The sequence below is a fragment of the Neolamprologus brichardi genome, chromosome 15 (genome assembly GCF_056152115.1).
Source record: "Neolamprologus brichardi isolate AB-2024 chromosome 15, ASM5615211v1, whole genome shotgun sequence".
Lineage (NCBI taxonomy): Eukaryota > Metazoa > Chordata > Actinopteri > Cichliformes > Cichlidae > Neolamprologus > Neolamprologus brichardi.
Window position 1 is genome coordinate 34357175 of NC_142118.1, and position 15367 is coordinate 34372541.

General features: G+C 41.0%; 1 protein-coding gene across 2 annotated transcripts in view; it reads right to left on the reverse strand.

Moving 5' to 3' along the window:
- camsap2a (calmodulin regulated spectrin-associated protein family, member 2a) overlaps nucleotides 1-15367 on the reverse strand; it is a 46087-nt gene that overhangs the window by 19883 nt on the left and 10837 nt on the right. For both annotated transcript variants that reach the window (XM_087852763.1, XM_087852762.1), the window contains exons 3-4: nucleotides 7308-7469; nucleotides 4955-5038 (exon numbers count right to left, since the gene is read on the reverse strand). In XM_087852763.1, the coding sequence (XP_087708889.1) occupies nucleotides 4955-5038; nucleotides 7308-7469 (246 nt within the window). The remainder of the gene's footprint in view (nucleotides 1-4954; nucleotides 5039-7307; nucleotides 7470-15367) is intronic.

Consider the following 15367-nt stretch of genomic DNA (forward strand, 5'->3'; position numbering starts at 1 on the left):
GCCAACTTCAACATTTGGCTGTCAGTTGGGGAACACAGCAAACACAGAGATCAGGATTTGATCACTTCTCAGGCTCTCATCAACATTCTGTCTCTTTTGGAAAAATATACTCACAAATCACAAATGTTTGAACTTTTATTTTCTCATTTTAACCCGAGTGTAAGGTTGTGTTTATGAAGAACAAACACAATGACATTTTGCAGCAAGGTAACCAAAACTACTCCAAACCCGGCTGTCCCAGATTGAGAGCAAGACACAGGAAATGGATGCTGTCTGTATCTAATGTGATGATTTAACCTCCTAGGACCTGGCGTCCAAATATGTGGACATCACATTTTGGGTTATTTAGACCAAAATACTCAATTTTGCTCTACAAGGGCCTGATATCTACTTACAAGGACATTATACTGCTACTGTTCTATCAAAATTTTAAACGAATATCCTCATATGTGGCTCTGATTTTTCATAAAAACAAAAATCTGGTAATTCTTTGTTTTTACATTCATTGGGCCCCAATCAGCCCAAATATCAAAGAGAAATTAAAAATGCATAACATTAAAGAGTTCGGGTCTTAGGCGGTTAAGGCTGGTTAGAGAGTAAAATCTCCACCAATCAAACCCCTGGGGAGAGGCACAGTAATGCCCTCTTTTATCATCTTACAGCAAAGCACACACATGCAAGCACCCTTTATTTCTGTATTTCTGTTTGTGTGTGTGTTTACACACACACACACCCCACCCAAATTCACCCCAGTCATTCCCCTACTCTCTCTCTCTGTGTTACTAGCAAAGTTCATTCTCTCATACAGAGGATGATGTCCGGTTGAGCTGCAGCTCAGCTTTGGCAACTTTAAAGGATTAGTCCTTCCTTCTCTGTCTGGACGTGCCTTTGCAGCTCCCTCCTCTTATTCTCCACCCACCATCACCTCTGAACATAATGCAGTAGGTTGAAATAAAAACACCGTTGCCCTGGTGAGCGTCAGTCTGTGTCTCTCTATGCCTGACTGAGACAGAGGCTGTGTGCGTGACTCACACTGCAGTAATACTGCAAAGACTAAAGAGGGGGAAGTATTTGGAGGTGGGGAGTGATGGAGGTACAGGGAGAGAATAGATGAATGTGCTAGACATAGACACGCAAAAAAATAGTAGCTATAAATTTAGCATGTAATTGTATTTTTTTCCTTTTTCCCTTCTGGGTGTTTTCAACTCTTACTTAAAAATAATAATAATAAAGAAGTAAAAAAACAAACAAACACAAAAAACCCAAACACATTTTTAGGCTGAAGGCTGTAAGTGAGAAATACATAGTGCGAAAATGCTCTAACTTTCTGAGTCTTTGACAATCAAAGAAACATGTTTGTATAGATAAAAGAAAAAAGAGGATGAAGAGAGCTTCATACATGGCTTCATCTGCATTTCATGAAATACTAAGAGGCAGAAAAAAAATGTCTGGAATGACAAAGTGAGCTTAAACCTATTCCATCAAGTCTCCTGCTGGCTCAAGTTTCACATCTCCTACAATGCAGTTCAATTCAATTCAATTAGTTTTATTTATAAAACTGAATCACAACAACACCGAGACATTTTATATTGTGAGGTGAAGACCCTACAATAATAGAGAGAAAACCCAAACAACCAAATCACTTGGTGACAGTGAGAATGAAAAACTGCCCTTTAACAGGAAGAAACCTCAGGCAGAACCAGGCTCAGAGAGGAGCAGCCATCTGCTGTCACTGGTTGGGCCTGATGTGGGGAAGACAGGACATAAGACATGCTATGGAAGAGAGCCAAAGATTAACAATAACTAACAATTAAACACAGAGATGTGTATAACCTTATAGAGAGTGAAAAAAGGGAGGGGAAGAAGAACCACAGCCTATTGTGGCATAACTAACAGATGATTCAGGGCCACCTGATCCAGCCCTAAATATACGCTTGTTGTAAGCATAATCCTAAAAGAATCAAAGGTGTCTGACTCCAGAATCCAAACTGGGAGGGCCTTCCTCCCATTCTAATTTTAAATACCCTAGGAACCACAAGTAAGCCAGCACTCTGACAGCATGTGACTTTGGGCACTACGAGAGATTATGGGAGAAATATGCTCTCTGATACTAGTCCATCAGTACGCTTGCTGCAGTTTCCAGTATTTATCTTTCTGATATCCATATAATAAGTGAAACTTTAACCATAGAAAAACTCTTTTTAAGAAGTTAAATGCAAACATAATGACTGATAAATGTGGACTTCAATTCATCCAAAGGTGTAAAACGGCAGCATCCAATGACTGTGACTTTCTGCGGTGGTTGGACAATGTCATAAGCAGCCATAAGCAAACACAAACACACAACAATCTGCCAAAGCCGCCCAGAGGTGACAAATGAGGTTACCAAAAAGCCAGCTCTCCAGCTCGGGGGCCAAACACGCAGACTGTAATGACACTCACATTGACAGAGCAAGTTAAAGCTATTCCGCTTTAAAAAGAGATTTTCTTATACAATAAGCATGACAAAAGTCCGATGATGAAATGATGATGCGATGGCACTTTTTCCTTCAACTTCACCAATTAAAGTGTGTGTCATCCTGTGTGTTTGTGGGGGGCTAGCTGAGGCATGCAGTGCTGTGTCTGCATACTGACTGGTCAGATCAGGATCAAACACTGTGGACGTTTTCCCCAGCCCTGGGACTGGGACAGAAAATGCACACACACACTAAAACACATTGGACAGGGTTACCATTTTTACCCTTAGGTGAACTTTCTCACTCTCTAAACATCTCTAGGAAAAAGCATCACTGACGGTGTTAGTGCATGGAGTTTTTGCCTGATTTAACTAAAAGAACAAACTGCTGATAAATGTCAGCTGAAGTTTATTCATTTCTTTATGGTTATTAAGGATGAGTTAACTTTCAGGGGTCAGCGGTACCCACAGCATCATTAAAAAACTCACAGCAGGGTGACTTCATAGTAAAAAAAGTAAAAATAATGAATGATCTGGAGTCGAGAAACAGGCGCACAGCATGAAGGTGAATTTAACGGATGACATCATGCATCTCCTCCTCCTCTCCTCCCTCTTCTCTCATCATTCTGCTTTGTCAGGTTGACAGAAAGTGGCTGCCATGCCAACTTTGCCCCTTGCTGCTGCACCATAATACTAAATGTAGCTTGACTGTTAGCACACAATGAAGTCATAACGACAGCAAATCCACACACGCACAGATGTTTCATCTGAAAAATATATCAGGATTTTATTGCTATTGTTATATGAGTTCCCACAATAATAAAGTCATAAATGACAAAGATGTGATTCCGGAAATCGGGATCATTTGCTGCGCCCCCTGCTATTACTGGAGCCCAACTTATTCCTCCTTCTCAAATAACCTCTGTGACAAAGAAAGCAAGGCAAAAGGGACAAATATAAGATTTAGGGCAGACTGGAATGTAGGCCATTTCTTTTTGTGCATACTTGATTCGTACAGCTGCTTCATAGGAAAACCCCCGGTTGCTTTAAATCTGATAACACTGTGGCGGTTAACTGAATTAGCCCGAAATGCTAGTAATGCTTGATAAAACAATAGATAAGCAACATCATTACCACAAACTCTTACATCCATATTAGCACTATTATATATTATGGACAGCCAGTCCTTATGCAGACCCACATAATTTGTGTATCATTTAAAATACAAAGATAAAGGTGACAAAATTAATATTACCTATTGACATATTATATCATAACGTAATATGGCATGCCATCTACTATATGACACCTGTATAAATAAAACTTCAGATATTTGTTTATCTCTGGCTCTCTTGTCCTGTCACCCTCCCCTCACCACAAACCTGTCGCTGCAGATGGCCCCGCCCCTCCCTGAGCCTGCTTCTGTTGGAGGTTTCTTCCTGTTAAAAGGGAGTTTTTCCTTCCCACTGTCGCCAAAGTGCTTGCTCATAGGCGGTTGTCTGATTATTGGGATTTTTTCTCTACTACTCACTTGAAGTGACTGTTCTTGTGATTTGGAGCTATACACATAAAATTGAATTGAATTAATGAAATAATTTACATTTCCATATATATATATATTTAATAGTATTGATGACTAAACAGCACACAAGGTGATGCATATCAGTGGCAAAATGCAGTCAATAAAGCCTATTCTGTATTTACTCTCAGTACTAAGTAGTCCTGTTGCAGGTATACTGTATCTGTGAACATATGCACTGGTATAGACCTGCTTAAGAGATTTATGAGGTATTTGAATTTAAAGAAGGACTTTATGAGACTTCAGTTAATTCATTTCCACCCATGAGAGGCATTATTCAGTGAATCACTGAATAATTTACTGCAAATGCAGTGTCAAACTACAGAATCCAGCATGGATTACTTAAATACAATAAACAGACACACACACACAAGCCACACCAGCCTGTCTCATTGCATTCTAAATTACTGCTGATAGTAGAGTCGGTTATATAACTGGTTTGGACTGTGGGCTGGACCTTGAACTTGGGTCACCCCTGATTGCCTCATTAGACTGGAGAGGGCTGATGTTCTGGTTAAGACAAAGATGAAGTGATTGAAGCATGCAGAGTTGTCAGAGCAGATCAACTCATTATGGTGTTGAAGAAGTAACCTGGTCTTATCTCTTCGTCTCTCTGTGTGATTTAATTAAGACAGATTGAGCGTAATCTAAAGCTCAGACATCTGTGAGTCCGATTTTCTTTGATGGCATCAGGATTTTAACAGCTTAACTTCTGTCCCGGAAGCTGTTCACAGGCATAAAGTGACATAGAGGTCTGGGACAAATATCTGTCAGTCAAAAGGCGAATGTGGCGATAATTCTATTAAGCAGAGCCAAGAGTTTTACTTTGCTTCTGTTTACTCTCCGACAAACATTTATGTTTTTATGCCTAGTTTGTGAAGGACTAAAGATGAGAAATTGAAGGGGAAAAAATCACCTACCCGAGGACTCCCAGCAGGCTCGCTGCCCTGCGTTTCCTTCTTCCTTTGCTCCTGCGCCACAATCTCTTTCAGATATTCATTTACCTGAAAGAGAGAGCACAAACAAGTTTAAAATGACCCGAGCCACAAAAAGCATCAAGAAGCAAATTATAAGGAGCAGCGTATGACTCAAATTGCTCTCTTAGAAAGTGTAATAGCCTAATTAGTTTTGTTATTTTAAGTTAGTCTCCATAGTTTATTTTCAAATTGGTAACCTTAATACTGAAATTTTAGTTTCCACATTATTGTCCTGCCAGGAATTAAAGTAACATATATAAAATATTCAAAAACAGTGACACCATGGTCATCTTTTAATTTCTTATTAAGAGCTGATTCAAAGGAAAAAGCAGTCCTGGTCCATTTTTGTGACTTTGTTTTGATTTCTACCAATGACTATAGAAAACAGTCATTGGTTTACATTAAATTTACTTTATTAACAATGCATTTAAGTGGAGCTGAATTGATTTTATTTAAATCTAGCATCTAGCATGATTTAAAAATGAGAAATCAGTAAAACACAAGTGGAACCCAACAGAGGGCCATATGTCAGTCAGTGGGACACCAGGACCACACCTCCTGTTTGCTGTTGTAAGTGTGTGCATGTGTGTGTGTAGCTGAAAGCTGACAGCAGCTCCTTGTCTCTATTAGAGGAATGCAAACAGACTGTATGGAGGAGCAGTCATATGTGTCTGCAGATGATGACCACAACCACTTACACGCTTAGAAATTCTGCTTTGCTGTGATATTATAAGTAACACTTTTGTAGGGCATGTTTCATAGGTCATATATAGCCTGATGTAACATGGTTTAAGTCTATATATTAAATGTGAGTTTGCGGATATAAGAATGTTTTGTGCCTGAACCAACACACAGACTGAACACTGACTTATCTCCTGCAGATGTGACTGTAAAAAATGGGTTTATTGTGACACAATAAAGCTAAATTTAGTGAATTTTCTATAGGTATCAGGATAATAAACAATAACAAACACATTTTGCTTTTCCAACATCAGCTCTACAAATTCTCTGTTAATTTCTTCATTTCTATTTGTCTTTTTTGAGTTAATACATTATATGTAGTACACAGTATGACAATGTCTAAGGCAGGAGAAAAAAAAAGGGGGGGGGGGGGGGTAAAAGGATAGAGTACAAATAGACATGCATAATGTATCGCTAACTGCCTCACCTGTAAGAAAGAACAAACATACAACACAAAAATTAGAAAATGCACAAGTACATAAATCAGAAATCTTCTTGGGGGGGGGTTGTCTTTGTCATAAGTTACAACAACCCCTCCCAGGAGCCCGACGCATTCAGAGATGGATCCAGGAGAACTGGGCCAGCCGCAGCCAAGAGTACTGAAGACTCGAGGCCACACATCTCAGCAATATCTGCCTGCCCATCTTAGCAGGAGAAGTGGGAGGCCCTAAATAGAATACCCACGGCCAAGGGGTGGGGGTCTCAAAGGACCAGAGACGAGAGAGCTCACCCCACTAGAGGCTGCCCTAGAGGCTGTGAGCTAAGATCAGGGTCCCAGGGCTCCAGGGGCCACACCAGAACATCCAGCCACGCGCCCCAGAACCAACAAGTACCCCCAGCGGGGGGTAGCAGCGCCCAGCGAGGAGCGGTGGGGAGGTGAAGTCTTAGGGTTCACCTGCAGACTGAGTCACAACAATGTGCAGGTATTTTTTTCTCATTTGTAGTGAATCTACCTGTATGCATCATATGGCAGAACCTCAGGGCACAAAGGTAACATGGTGTATCTAGATCAGACTTCATGGTATTTAGGTCAGTGTTTTCGCTGGACTTCACTGTGCAATGTGAATTTCGGAGGTCAAGCTTCATGAAACCGACGTTGGTGAAACGCCCCTGTGTGAGACTTTTGAAAGAGCTCCTTAAAAAGACACTGAACACAATGAAAGGGGACACTTATGAAATGGCAAAATCTCAAAGGGCATTACTTTTGTAATATTACAAAATATTATTTGTTCTTTAGAAAAAAGATTTTCCTGTGAGGAGGACAAATTGACCTGTGCTGCACAGCTGAGAGATGACTGATGAGAAACGTTGTTTTGATGTCAGAATGACCAATGCTTCTGCAGGTTTGGATTTCTTGTGACAAAATAAAATGTTTAATCATACGTCGACTCATGGGATGGCTTACAGAAAGCAATACAACAACACCTGTAATCTTAAGACACTAGTCTTGTGGCCCAAACACTTTTTTTGCCAGGTACAAAATACCAGGCACAGACACAGTCATTTCTATCTCTCTATAACATGTCTCAAGAAAACATTGTGTACCATAACTGACCTTGTTGATCCAGGTGGTCACTGCATCCTCAGTGTCATAAGGTGTTTCCACCTCAGGGTAGCAGGATGGATATTGACAAATGCAGGCCATCACCTTCTCCACGCTCACAGCCTCCACTGTGTATGCCATCATCAGAGTGTCAATCATTGCCAGATGGGCGCTCTGAAAGGGAAAACAGTAACAAGATTAAAGGCTGAAAATTAAAATCTCCCAGCTAGCTCACTGTAGTAAAAGAAAATCAGCCCATCTTGTTTCTTTGCCATATAATAACAAAATAGTCCTTGTATTCTTTGATCATATGCTTTAAGTAGCGAGCAAAGGGAATGAAAAAGCCGTCATTAGCTTCTTCAGTACTTTTTCTGTGGTTAAGTTTTCTCATGTGGCTGTTGCCCTGGAAACAAATGTGTCCAAGACCCAGTTTGCTCACAGTGGCTGCTGGGCTGTGATGGGCCTGAAGAAAACGTCTTCCTGACAACACTACTAGCATCCGTTCTCTGTTGATTGGCTCATGGTTATTGCTGAAAGCAGGGTGTGTGCTGCAGCTTGTGTTATCAGACTGTTATCGACTGGGGCGATTGTGGCTCGAGAGTTGGGAGTTCGCCTTGTAATCGGAAGGTTGCCGGTTCGAGCCCCGGCTCGGACAGTCTCGGTCGTTGTGTCCTTGGGCAAGACACTTCACCTACCGCTTACTGGTGTTGGCCAGAAGGGCCGATGGCGCGATATGGCAGCCTCGCTTCTGTCAGTCTGCCCCAGGGAAGCTGTGGCTACAACTGTAGCTTGCCTCCACCAGTGTGTGAATGGGTGGATGACTGGGTGTGTAAAGCGCTTTGGGGTCCCTAGAGGGGAGTAGTAAAAGCGCTATACAAATACAGGCCATTTACCATCTTGTGAAGAAAAAACCCACCATACTCTGTACTGTACTGTATCGCTTGGCTGCATTTTGGCATATCTACTTTTTCGCTTATTCGGCTCCGTTCTATAACAAAAACAAATATGAATTATAAAAGAAACAATGACTTTAACAAGGTGTTAAGTAGCAGCCTGTTCTATCTGGAAACATGCAAATATACACAATAATGTAACGTGCAATGTTAATGTTAAGAGTGGGTTTCAAGTAGTTCTCTTATACATCCATCAGTTTTAAGCTATGGTTTGGATAAAACCATATTTCTTATTTTTCATCCTTATTTCTTATCATTATTAACCGGCAGTAAGTTTTATTATTTATATCTCTAAAAACAGAAATAGAATAGAGTCTGCAGATTAAACCATCATTTAATGAACTAAAGAAGACAACTTCTGAATATTGACATCATCTCATCTGCTGACTCTTAGCATCTTCCGCTCAGCCACCTCCAGCTCAGCCTCCTGTCTTGTTCTTAGCGGTACTGTCTCCAAGCATCATAGCAGGGCTCACTACATTCTTGTAAACTTTCCCTTTCACTCTTGTTGCTATCCTTCTGTCACAAATCACCCCTGACACTTGTCTCCATCCACTTCAGCCTGTCTGCACTCTTTTCTTTTCCTCTCAGGGCACCATCCTTTGCTCTCAGCGGTTGACCCCAGGTATTTAAACTCCTCTACCTTCACTACCCCTGCTCCTTACAGCTTCCTTGTTACACTGGCTCCTTATCATCACAAACAAATAGGGGCAATGTAACCTGATGTAATCCCAGTCCCAACTTGAATCCATTTGTCACTGCTACTGCACACCTCACCACTGCCTTACTGTCCTCATACAGTACCATAATTCCTATCTTCCTAATTCCTATCGTATTCATTCTCTAGAACCACAAAGACGCAGTGCCACTCCGTCAGATCTGCTCACTATCCTTTTCCATCAACACTCTCAAAGCAAACCTCACATCTACCGCTGCTCACTGATCGGTAGTTCACTTCTTAATCTAGCTTCAACAAATTTTTCCCACAGCTTCATGTTATGGCTCATTGACTTTATCCCTCTGTTGTTACCAAACATCACCTAGTTCTTGAAAACATGTACCAGTACACTTCTTCTTTATCCCTCAGCCATCCTCTCACTTCCCAAAAATCTGCTGCCCTCACATCTGCATACCTCCACGGGTATGTCATCTGGACCAACTGTGTTTCCACCTCTTCACAGCTGCTCTCACTTCCTCCTTACTAATCCTCTGGACTTCCCGAGTCACTAACTTTCCCCAATCCATCCTCCTCTCTCTCATTTTCTTCATTCACAAGCTCCTCAAAATACTCCCTCCATCTTCTAAACACACGCTCTATATTCATTAGCAGACTTCCATCTCTTAACCTCCCTCGCCTGCTGCACATCCTTTCAAGCCCGAGCTCTCTGCATAGCCAGACTGCACAACAGAAAGTATTTACAATAATTTGAGACTATACTTAAGAACTACAATAGCTAAAGCCTTTGCTTACTACACTGTTTTGTTTTTATGAAGTTAGCAAACATCTGCATCAATGACCAGTCATGATGTTTTCTTTCATCATGACTAAAAAATATTAATTTGATTGGTTCTTCTATATTTTTATGTCCACTTTTCTAGTTTCTTTTTGCACCGTTAGTCAGGCTCATTAACCATATCAAGTCAAAGCCAGAAAAAATGCATAATTTGTATTAGAGCAGGGCGATATGACCAAAAATATTTATCCCGATATACACTTGAAAATTTGCGATAACGATATAACTGATGATATAATTGACACTAGACAAAATACTTTACAACTCCACAACTTTGTTAGTGCTGTTTTTTATGTGCATTAAAGTTATATAAAAATGTAACAGTGCAAATGCAAATTCCTTGCTGACAGTTTAACCAAAAGGCATTTCCAGTGGAAACTGGCCGACATATCCTCAGCATAACCATGTAGAATATCCACAAAACTTAAAAAGAGGTTATACACACACAATACGGTAATATTATGTTGAAGCACAGTACGTATCACTCCGCGAGGTTCCTGCCTACGATAGCCGTAATGCTCCGACAATCCATCAAGCGGTGCGGCTTCGTAGCTTAGCAAAGTCGTACTGAAACATTTGACAGATTTTCGAGCGCCGTCTACATAAAATCGTTTCGAGGTCAGTAAACGTTTTTCAAAAAACACGGTAATAACAACGGCCCGCTAGCATGCTCTACCAAAAATAGTGCTTTGTTGTGTATGTGACGGACGAAAGCCAAACCAGTTCCACACCATTAAAGTTGCAGCATTTTTACAAACCAATTCTGGTTCATCCGTTTCATTCAACAATCCGCTTTCGCCCTTCTCATTCTCCGTCGCCGCCATGCTTTTTCCGTCATGTGCGTATGAAAACAAAGGCACTGCGCATGCGTGTTTTACCCATATTCTATCGCGATATTTCATTTTCTTATCGTTGCCCAACATTATACCGGTATTACCGTGAACGGTATGATATGGCCCAGCCCTAATTTGTATGATGGCATTACTTCTCAAGGACAAAGCAAGGGAATCCTATTCTCTCATGTTTGCAAACTGAGCATATTTTATTGTTTCTTTGCATGCACAGAAATGATATGATCTATGATCTTCTATGATTTTCTACTTTGCAAATGACATTTTTTCTTCAGTTCCTTCCTTTAAATCACTCTGTTAGTGAGAGATACCATGCGTGTCCTCCTCACACAAAAGGAATCAAACTGTTTTCCATGAGCTAACCCAGTTAATCAGGCTGAAACTTTGAATGTCCTTGTGAAGATTCACAATTATGCAGTGGACCAAAGTTAGACAAAAAGAGCCAACGTTACGAAATGTATTTCTGGAGGCTTTATTGCAAAAGATATTCATGAGCCATTTACAGTGTTGGGGAGTAACGGAATACATGTACCGCCGTTACGTATTTAAAATACAAAATATGAGTAAATGTAGTAAAGGTGGTATTCAGAATACAGTTACTTTGTTGAAATAAATGGATTACACGGCGATACTTCCCTGTTTCATGTTGTGGCGGGTCAGGACTGTTTGGGTTTTGTTTGACAGCTACGTTTTGTAGTTCCAGGCGGCAGCGTTGCGGTTGCCATGGTTACAGGGTGACGCTCTCGCTCTGCGTGTTTCCTGGGTGAGAGAGGCCTTTTTGTTGTTGTTGTTGTGCTAAGCTAATAGGCAGAATGCTACCGGTATAGCTCTAAAGAATGTAGCATCATAGGCAGTGTAGTCCGTGCTGCAGGGAGAATGGACTGCCATACTCGTTATGTGTCTGTGAGCACGAGGAGGGAGAAAAAGGAAAAGTACGAGCTGTCATCCAGCAAAAACGGGAGCTGGAAGCATGTAAATATAATAATAACCACTGCAGCCAAGAAGAGTGCCTGACGAGCCCAGTTGTAAGTAAGCTATTAAAACTCGACTGTACACCGTGTTCGTATTTTCCTCCGAAACAATAAGTTCCGTTGGAGCAGCCGTTCAATGCCTCTCTCTGTCTCTCGCTAGCAAAGTTGACCCAGACAACAAAGTAAAGCTAGTTTTCGGCTACGAGCCCGACACGAACCCGACGTATTAGCCAGAGGTCCCTTTACTACGGTTCGGTGCCGCGGACCTTCAGTAACAGTAATAAATCACAGCAATAGTACATTCATGTAGTTGTAAAATGCATGATAATATATTAAGTAATCCAAAGTATTCAGAATACGTTACTCTCATTGAGTAACATAACGGAATACGTTACAGAATAAATTTTAGGGCATGTATTCTGTAATCTGTAATGGAATACATTTTAAAAGTAACCTTACCAACACTGGCCATTTATAAGGTGAAAGACGGCAGAGTAGTAAGAGTCCACATTTACTTATTTACGTGGAGGAAAAAGGCTGACACGGTCAACAAAGGTTGGTAGCTTGTACTAAAAATGACCTGCTAAGACAGCCAGAACCCCCACACAGTCCAAATGTAAGTGACGATAAATATGACACAAATGTATTATTTGTATCTCTGAACTGAATTTTCTATCTGCTGTGTCACTATTCCAATGCCTAATTTCCACTCTCTGGCAACCAGGCGGCAAAGCGAACCCATTTAATAATACACTGCCGAGATGCTTCCAGTTGGCCTTCATTTAGCCTGTCCAAACAGTGTAAAACATTATCACAAAGACATACAAACAACAGAAAGCACACACACACATATCCATAATCTGCCCTTTAGTTCCACAACAAAACGAACAACTCCAGGCAACATCAGTTTTAAAGGCCAAGGGACCAGCGTAAATCCTCTGAGGGCTCCTTTGTCTCTCTCACATCTCCTCCCCCTCTGCCGAGTAATGTGAGAATATCGATTTGGATCGGCTGCAGCCTGACGAGATAAAATGACAACAGTGAGAGTAAGTGTTGTTTACTCGACCGCAGACCCGAAGCCTCTAATTGTACTGAATGAAAACACTACTGTGTGGGTGAAAGAGGTTAGCGTAGGACTGCGCGTTCATTCGGCTGTTAGTGGAACTGGAATCAAGCATACTTTAGAAAATGACACCTTCTGTTTGCGCTTAAATGTGAAAAAATGCAGTTTTGATTATTTGTGTAAACATTCGTGACATGAGAACTGAAGATGGCGACTTTTGTGTTGTGTTGCCGTGGAGATGGTTGACCCAATACAAGACAGTAAAGGACGATGCTGAAGTAGGAGAACGGCTTACGTGAGCTCAGATGAGTCAGTAAGCATTCAGTTATTTTCACCAAAATCCCTAAACAACGTGTTTGAAGTATTATTAATAAAAAGCTTAAAACAAAAAGCTTTAGTACTGTGAATTGCATGAAATCAAGTGGGAAACTGTCAAGAGTTAGGAAGCGAAACAAAAGCACACTGTCAGAGCAACATTTCACAGTATTTGTGCTACACTAAACTTCCCCACTTGCACTTTGAAAGGATTAGATTATTAGCTTCTGTGTTTCCATGTTCCAAAATAAAACAAAACAAAACAAATGTAACTGTCTTGTTATATTTGAATAAAGCTGAAAATGCCTCTTTAAAGGTCCAAGCTTTCATCGAGCTAAATGCATGCTTGGGATGTTCCACTTCTTCGGCAGAGTCGCTGCTCCGTGTAACGGTCAAACAAATGGACTGTGAAGGATCAGCTGACCATGTGTGAATGTCAAATGAAATTTAGGAGACGAGAGAAAGCCTTTGGTGACTGGATGGATGCAAAGGAAAGAGTAAGGAAAGAGGAGAAGAGGCAGATAGGTTGCTGCCAGAGGAAAGGGTCAGCCTTCCTCATTAACTGCAGACCTCCCTGTTGTTTAAAGTAAGGCTTGTTTCCTCTGTTTTATCCTGTGATGTCATGTTTCCTAACCTTTTGGTTTGTGGAGCACATATGCTTCCCCTCAACGATGCTCTGCCTCATATTCATGCATCTGCACATATTAAACCTTGCAGCAGCTCTGGCTAGAAGTAGCTCCACTGGGGTATTCAGAGATCAAATGCCCTGCTGGAGGGTATCTAAATGGCTGAAAGAGGGGGAAATGTCACTTATTCATGCCCTTTGATGGAGACTTTTTAATCATAAGGCTGCTTCTCTGTCCCTTAATTCGATTTATCCCCAAGATATCACTTTTATCTCATGGCGATTACAAAAACTGTACAAATAGTTAGATGCTAAGTCATTCTGATTTAATGAATAAACATGTTACAGACACAAACACACATACACACACACTATTTTGCTTTCTCATCTAAGCTGATTGTGTCTATAAATCTTGTTTAGATTTCTCAGGAGGTGAGAAGATGCTGCTTCACGGTCAATATCCTGTTTTTATTGTGCTGCTGTATTGCTGGCTTTCTGTATTTCCACCCGGGCAAACACAAAGAAGGCAAACACGGCTCATCCTTAATATGGCTTCATGGTTGGAAAAAAAAAAGACGAAGGAGGGAAAATAGCAAAGATGGAAATCCACCACAGAAGCCTGATTTAACATAGCACAAAAGAATTGCAAATATGAACCGCAGTGACCTACAAAAGACAGCGCGTGTGACGATTTTTTTCAACCTCACAATCTGTTGTAAATAAACCGAAATCTCAATGTCAGAGCTCTGAGCTGCTTGCTGATCCCCGACACAGGTATTCAGAGAAAGATGCTTCCATAGACGGAGTTTATTTCGACGGAAAATGATCTGGACAGAGTTAATGACTAAACAATACTCGCTTACAATAAAAGCTTGTAGGACTGCACTGAGTCATCATGGATAATGATCTGCTTGTGTCTGTTTTTCTGGCTGTTCGAGGCTTCACTGATCCTCCCAAACTTCTGCACAATGGTCTCCTGTGCGACCACATGGCCATGGTAGCACACATACTCAGGGGTGATGTAATATTGAAAAGCAGTCTGCTTTTAGAATTAAACCTCTTCTGACCTGGCACTGAGTCTCGGTGCTGGGGCAGATGTCTAAAAACTGAAACTGTCTAGCTTCAGGTAAATTCACGCCAACTCAGCTGGACATGGAAAACCACTCAGCTGTACCTCTCTTTTTGAAGGTCAACACAGGCACCAAAGGAAAGGAAAAAAGCTGGACTGAGAGAGCTTTACTTTATATTACATGGAGTGAAAATAGGAGAAAAAAAACCCAACAAGGTTTAAGATTTTATCTTTTTTTAGAGTTTATTCCACTGTGAAGGAGCTGAAATGAGTAGGATTTGCTATAGTCCCAGTTACCAGGTGCTTTAGATAATCATAGGAAGATTATTTTTTATACAAAGAGCACTACAGGAACTAACTCGACAAGAACAATCTAACAACCTCACAGTGACACTTCAAATGAAAATTAATGAATTGGCACTGAAGGAAACCAATAAAATGCAAAGTTCATCAACAAAGTTATTACAGTTAATCCTGCATAGAATAATCAAAGGAGCTTGCAAAGAAAAGTGTCTGGACTTCTTTAAGTTGCTTGAAGACGTTTCACCTCTCATCCGAGAAGCTTCTTCAGTTCTAAGGTCAAATGGTGGGGAGTCCCAGATTTAAACCTAGTTGGAGTATCCCCCCACAGAGGGACAAAAGGACCCCCTGATGATCCTCTAATCGCCTGAGCCAAGGAGTGAAACTGGGTGTGGGTCCCCAATCAGCCAG